At 37.2% G+C, this 6,730-nt stretch overlaps 1 protein-coding gene across 1 annotated transcript; it reads left to right on the forward strand.

Moving 5' to 3' along the window:
* The first annotated feature begins 505 nt into the window (after positions 1-505).
* LOC103144653 (serine protease 27-like) lies at positions 506-4,952 on the forward strand. Its single transcript, XM_007561732.2, has 6 exons — positions 506-592; positions 1,243-1,266; positions 1,770-1,932; positions 2,964-3,220; positions 3,308-3,459; positions 4,523-4,952. The coding sequence occupies exons 1-6, from the start codon at positions 538-540 to the stop codon at positions 4,877-4,879; spliced, it is 1,008 nt and encodes a 335-aa protein (XP_007561794.1). The 5' UTR covers positions 506-537; the 3' UTR covers positions 4,880-4,952.
* The last annotated feature ends 1,778 nt before the right edge of the window (positions 4,953-6,730 follow it).

Raw genomic sequence — 6,730 nt, forward strand, 5'->3', positions numbered from 1 at the left:
CAGAACGTCTAATCTCAAAGACCCTTAACACTTGAACCCAGACTCTTCCTTCCTTCAAGACTGGATGTTTAAGAGAAAAACAGACCAAAGTGACTCTAAAATCTCAATTGATTTTCTAGGGAAGAAAAGATAGAAAGTTGCTGAAAACACAATTGATTAATTTAGCGGACTGGGGTAGAACGATGTTGAGAAAGGTGAGCCAAAGTTACTTTGAATTACAAATTATTGCTTAAGTAAAGGCGAAGACAAAAAGAAGGAGAAAAAATTTACAATGAGGACGAAGAAGAGCGGAAAAAAAACCTTTTGATTACAATCAGTTGTTGCTTCACTGAACATCTTTTGTGTCTTTTGCGCAATGCACCACCTATCCAACGCATGAGGACAAACATGTTTTTCATCAATCTCTGTTTTCATACAGCTTTTGTCAAATGAAAGTCAGTAGTCAATAGAACGGATGACATTAGGGGCGGAGCTAAACATCTGAAGTCAGACTATTAAACTCTGACACTTTGTGATGAGACCATAGAGACTCTGAAAATGGCTCTCCAAAAACTTGCTGCGTCCATTGTGTTGACCATTCTCATTTGCAATGGTAAGAAATATTTTTTACAAACTTGCCCTCTTCATATTTTGCTTTTTATTTACTCTTCTTATAATTATTATCTGACTCAACACAGTTCTGGGAGAAAAACAGTTATTTTCTATCTACAGAAAATAACTCTAGATTATTTTGGCCACTATGACCAAATTCTTACTGTTCTAGCATTTAAATAATTGTACAATATATTCACTTTATTGAATATGAACTTTGATTTGCAAGTTGTTGTTTTTTTGTTTTTTTTACCAGTCTTTCCTTTGGCACAATGCCAGTACTTGTATAATCCTCAGCTTTGAAAGTGGTGTAGGAATGCACATGACTAATAAACTTTCATTATTCATTTTGGAGGACATTTGTCAAAATTTAATTAAATCTTTTTTACCGTTATTCTCAAAGGAAATCTGAGCCCAACTATATAATCAGTAGAAGTGATGAATTCTGTATATTTTAGTATTCAATGCCAGGTAAATACAAATCCAGGGTCAGTATTGCCAATTCTGACACTTTTTATTTAAGTTTGATGTACTATCAAACATAAAGGATAGGAAAAATAACTCAAAACATATTGTGAGTAATGTCACGTCGCTCAAGTTATAGACGGTTGTTTCTTAAATTAATAAAGTCATCTTTGGTCTTTGTTTCAGGTTGTCAGGCACAACAGCAGCCAAGTAAGTTTCAAAGATTAACTCTACATGTTTTACAAGTTTCCTTCTTTTGTTTTCAGATTAGAGCGTATTAACATCACCTTTTAAGACAATGATGTTCTTTCTTGGGATTACTTGAGAAGTAGGTGTGCAACGTTAAAATCAGAACTCTGTCAAACTTGTGCGTCATTTAGCAGTGATTCCAATGTATACAGCCATTTGAACGATCTAATAAAATTTGCATTTCATTTTAGTTTTAAATTTATATGACCATTTTAAATTCTATAGTTTTTCAAATTTTTGTACAGAACAATTTTTGAAGTGCACTTGGTTTGGGCTTGGTATAAATTTGGCTTAAATATTGACATTCTGAAATCTGTCCTGTGCTGAACTGGTCATTAATTAAGGAGGGTATACTTTCTATTTACCTCGGCTGTAAGTGGTGAAACTATACACAATATAATTTTTTGTTACATTATATATCAACATTAATGAGATTTATTATTGTTTCTTGTTTTCCGTAACAGGGTGTGGTAATGTAGCTATAAAAACCCGGATTGTTGGGGGCCAGGATGCATCTCCGGGCCGCTGGCCCTGGCAGGTCAGCATACAGGGAGATAATGGTCACTTCTGTGGGGGATCCCTGATCACCGACCAGTGGGTGTTGACCGCGGCTCACTGCATTAGAGGGTGAGATTTATGTCTCATTGGGCATGGTTACAACCATTTGATCATATTTGGATTTACTTCCACATTTTTTTTCTGGTAGCAGTTAAAGCTAGAATACGTAACTGTTACAAAAATAAGTTTACATATTTGTTAAAACTATCTCCATGTCGTGACAATATGAGATAATGTGTGAAAAGACAGAGCTCCTCCCCCTTCTCCCTGAAGAAATGCACCGCTTGCAGTTGAAAACATCCAATCAGAGCCAGAAGGCGGGCCTTAGCGCTGTCAATCACACCTGTATACGCCAACAGCAGAGAAACAACTTACAGTACCAAGAAAATTGTTTATCCACTCACCAGCAGCCATGCTAACTAGCCATAGCATTCAGACAGCCTCCATGAACCAGCTGCAGCATAGCAGATAGAAACGGGGAGGGTGTGAGCAGCACGTAAACAAGGTGATTGTTTAGCAGCACTAATACCCTTCTCCTGGCTCTGATTGGTTGTTTATGACAGAGCAGTGTATTTGTTCAGGCAAATACACTGAACAAGATCCATAAGGAGAAGGCAGAGAGTTTGATTTTTTCACAGATTGTCTCATATTATACTGTCACAACATTGTGATAGTTTTAACAAATATGTGATAAAAGAAAAACATTTTCATAAATGTTACAGACCGCTGTTTTAGACAAAACATTTATATCCCCAATTACAATCCCTATGCTGAAGCATGATGGTGCAAGCTTCAAAGGATGGGGATGTTTTTCTGTTGCGACTAGTCCATACAGATAGTGTGATGACATTTTGATCTGTCTTATCATATAAATTTTAAATATCTAATGGTCGATGATTTGATTAGCCATTCAGTAGTTTAGTAGTCTTTACCAAATGCTTTTTTACTCAAGTAATTTCTTAGATTGCTACTCTCTACTTTTCCTTGAGTAAAACCGTTAAAATAGTGATACTCTTCTCACTTCTGATTCCTAGGGTGAAGGTGACAATCACTAAATGCTGATTTTACAACTCATTCCTTGTTACTTTTGTCTATTATAGTGACATCCTCATGTCTAAAGTTCATTTGGGTGCCTACAATTTATCGGACCCCAACCCCAATGAAGTGACTCGGGGGATTGTGCAAGCCTTCGTGCATCCCGATTACAACTCTCAGACTTACAACAATGACATCGCTCTGCTGAAGCTGTCGACTCGCGTCAATTTCACAGACTACATTCAGCCGGTGTGCCTAGCTTCACATAACAGCACCTTTCTTGAGGGTACCAACAGCTGGGTCACTGGTTTTGGTAGCCTTGGTAAGTTACAGATCATTCATTTAGCTCAAACGGTCATGTTTTCTGAAGTCCCACATAACAAAAATGCTGAAATTGTTCTTCCATTAGGCAATGGGACCTACCCTGACATCCTGCAGCAGGTTGAAGTACCGATCATAGGAAATAACAAGTGCTCATGCTACAATCAAGGCGTTGTGCAAGAGGTCACAGAGAACATGATGTGTGCTGGCCTTGATGAGGGAGGAAAGGACTCGTGTCAGGTGACTAAGTTTTGTGTGTGTGTGTGTGTGTGTGTGTGTGATTTGTCATGTACCTGGATCTTCTCAACTCTGTAAAACATACAGTGGTATGATGTCCGTCCATTTTCTGTATACTCAATTTGCTCAAGGGACAAGACATGGGGCATGAGATGTTGGCAAAGGCGGGGCAGGTTTTTAGTATTTATTGAGTGATAGCGACTCACATGTGACACAGGGGCGGGTGGAGGAACCTGACCATTTTACAGAACATCTGTCTCATAATGTACTTTACGGTGGGTGGCCCTGAAGTGCAAACTACTACAGCAATCCGTCAAACACAACTACAAAATTAAAAACAACATATTGAACAACAGTGACATTAACTAAGCAGAATAACCAATTAAGAAAACAACATTAACGAAATGGAAGAGATCCCAGCAGGAAACCTGGGCCATCGCTGACTGGATGAGACTGCTTTTCACTTTAGAACCATTAAATCATTCTGGCATTCACTCCCTCTGTTTAGATGGGCAGGAAGACAGACAAAGCTCACCACTGACAAAAAGAACGAAGCCAAGCTTTGTATTATGTCCCGACTCAAAAATATACTTTGATAGCTGTGTCAAAGTTTCATATTTTCAACAAACGCGCCAAACCAAGAATAACTTCTGATTGTTAAGCCAAAAGTGGTGACGTCCTATCAGCAACAATATCTAGCTCTTCTATCTTAATTTGTAGATGTGCTCAGTTAATTTTGTGTTTTTGAATAAGTTGTGTTTAGTGAACTGTTGAAATGAGAAAGGGTCACCATATTACTGTTATGATATGGGAACAGTTTTAACAAACATGTTAAAAAAAACATTTTTGTAGAAGTTACATACTGGGAGTCCAGGTGATACACCACCAATTTATAAGGATTTCTTTTAGCTCAACTTTTTTTTGTCATATAAAGAATCAGGCCAAGCAGATTTTACACAATGTAAATTCTATCGTGCTTAAGAAAAAACAAATCTCAACTCTTACTCGCACAAAAAAATAATTCAAGCAGAAGTAAAATTCAAATCTCTTCTGCTTCCCCTCACAGGGAGACTCAGGAGGACCGCTGGTGATGTACAACAGTCTTGCGTGGGTCCAAGGTGGGGTGGTGAGTTTTGGTTATGGCTGCGCTGTTCCAATGAAACCCGGAGTCTACGCTCGAGTGTCCAACTATCAGAAGTGGATCAACGACACAGTCACTGGCATGAAACCGAGCTTTGCTGATTTCATCTCCGACGGGTTTGATTTTGACTCGTTGTTCACCTGCTCTACCTACATGCCTCCCACCACCACTGATGGCAGCCTCTTTGGCAGTGGTGAAAACCTGAGTCACTTCACTCACCTCGTGGCTCTCTCTGCACTTGCGCTCATTCTCCATGCCTTTGTCGGCAGCGTTGGAATGTAAATGTTGCAAAAACAAAAAAAGAAAAAGAAAAGAAAAAGCGGTAACACTTTATTTGAAGGGGGGTGAATAAGACTGTCATGACAATTTCATTAACATGACATAACATGTTAATGAAATTTATATCATTACTGATATAAATTTGTTATAAAAGTATTACTGATTGCACTTTAAAAATTAGGTAACTATGTTATTAAAGGTAAAGTTTAAACAGTAATGATTTCTTAGTTAATGTCAAGTTGTCTTAAAGGCATTTTGAATAATGTCAACTTTGTATTAGAAGTGTCATAATTTACCGAATGACGCTTTATGACAACAGTCATAAATCTTCATGAAGGCTTATTCATGTTCATGACAGGTGTTATGTCATGTTTACGACAGTGTCATGTCAGTCTTATTCACCCCCCTTCAAATAAAGTGTTACCGAAAAAGCTCCCTTCTTCTTATGGTGCACCTCTGTAGCTGGATTCACCTAAGCTAGTTGCAATTAATTTTGCTTAGTTGAAAAAAATGTTAACACAAAGATGTTTAAGCAGAATCTCAACTTTACTATTAAAATCATCATCTGTATTCAATCCAAATTAAACATAGTTAATCCTGTACTGGTATATGGTTAAGTGTTATGATTACATGGGCAGATTTGCACTGATTTGTCACTGGCTGATGTACTTTCAAACCCTTTACAGGTTTGTTTATACAGTCCTTTGATTTGCATGCATTTATCACTAAAAATAAACATCCTTGGCAAATTATAATGATTTTTTGTGTATTCTGCAATTTTTCTTCTCATGAAAACTAAATCAAACGAATAACTTTCAGTCGTAAACATTACTTGAGTCATTATTTGAGTAAAAGTCCTGATCGTGCTGGTCAAATATTAGTCCAACAAACAAAGCTGTGTCCAAATATTAATCAAGTTAAAGTATTGGAATGAGTGCTTTCAAAGATAATTAAATACTGAAAGTACAAAGTCTCAAGAACCGTACTCAAATAAATAAATGTACTTCCAAACCGCCCAGCTCTCTCTCCTTATATCACATATCTGGAGCACTGAAGGGAGGGAAAATAAAATAAAAAGCAGTTAAAAGGTGGTGGAAGGTAGGGATGTTAATAGCTAAAACCGATTAAGAATATAGGAATGGTCCATTATCTTGTTAGGCAAAGAGATTAAAAAAAAGGGATTTTATTCTGAAAAGTATATCAGTTATCTTCCGTACATCATTTCTGAAAGGAACTGAAAGTACATCAATTTCAAAGTATCAAAAAGCATATCTTCTTTCTGATGAGTTTCCTACAAGTCTCATTGTGTACCAACATGCTCAAGAATGTGGAGATTATAATGGGCTTCTACTCTGAAAAAGAGAATGGAGGTACAACTTAAACAAAATGGAGTCAATTTGTTAAAATTTAATTAAATTGCAACTATTTATGTTTGCTTAACTTGACACCTTAATAAACTGAATACATTTACTTGGATAAACTTAATTTAATTTCTTAGAAGAAATTATCTAAATTTTCTTTTAAAGTTGGATCGCCTGATTTCATCACCGTCTACTGTAGATTCATTCTGGTTTTTAGTAAACTTTGTCATTACTGTATGGTTTGGCTCATGCACAAAACAAGGTGGGTCCAAACTGCAACGGGTCTGCAGAGGAGGTCATCAAAGGCTGACCTTCATGACGTAGGGTCAGGAAAAGGGTGGCTAAAAATTGCTGCAGACGCCACACATCCTGGACACAAACTGTTTTGGCTCTTACTCTCAACAATATTTCCAAAAACAAGCCACGATCGATACAACACTTTTTGAGCTACATTTGAACAACCAGTTCTACAGGGCTCTAGGTGCAACCTTCC

The sequence above is a fragment of the Poecilia formosa genome, unplaced genomic scaffold (assembly GCF_000485575.1).
Source record: "Poecilia formosa unplaced genomic scaffold, Poecilia_formosa-5.1.2 Scaffold130, whole genome shotgun sequence".
Taxonomy (NCBI): Eukaryota; Metazoa; Chordata; class Actinopteri; order Cyprinodontiformes; family Poeciliidae; genus Poecilia; species Poecilia formosa.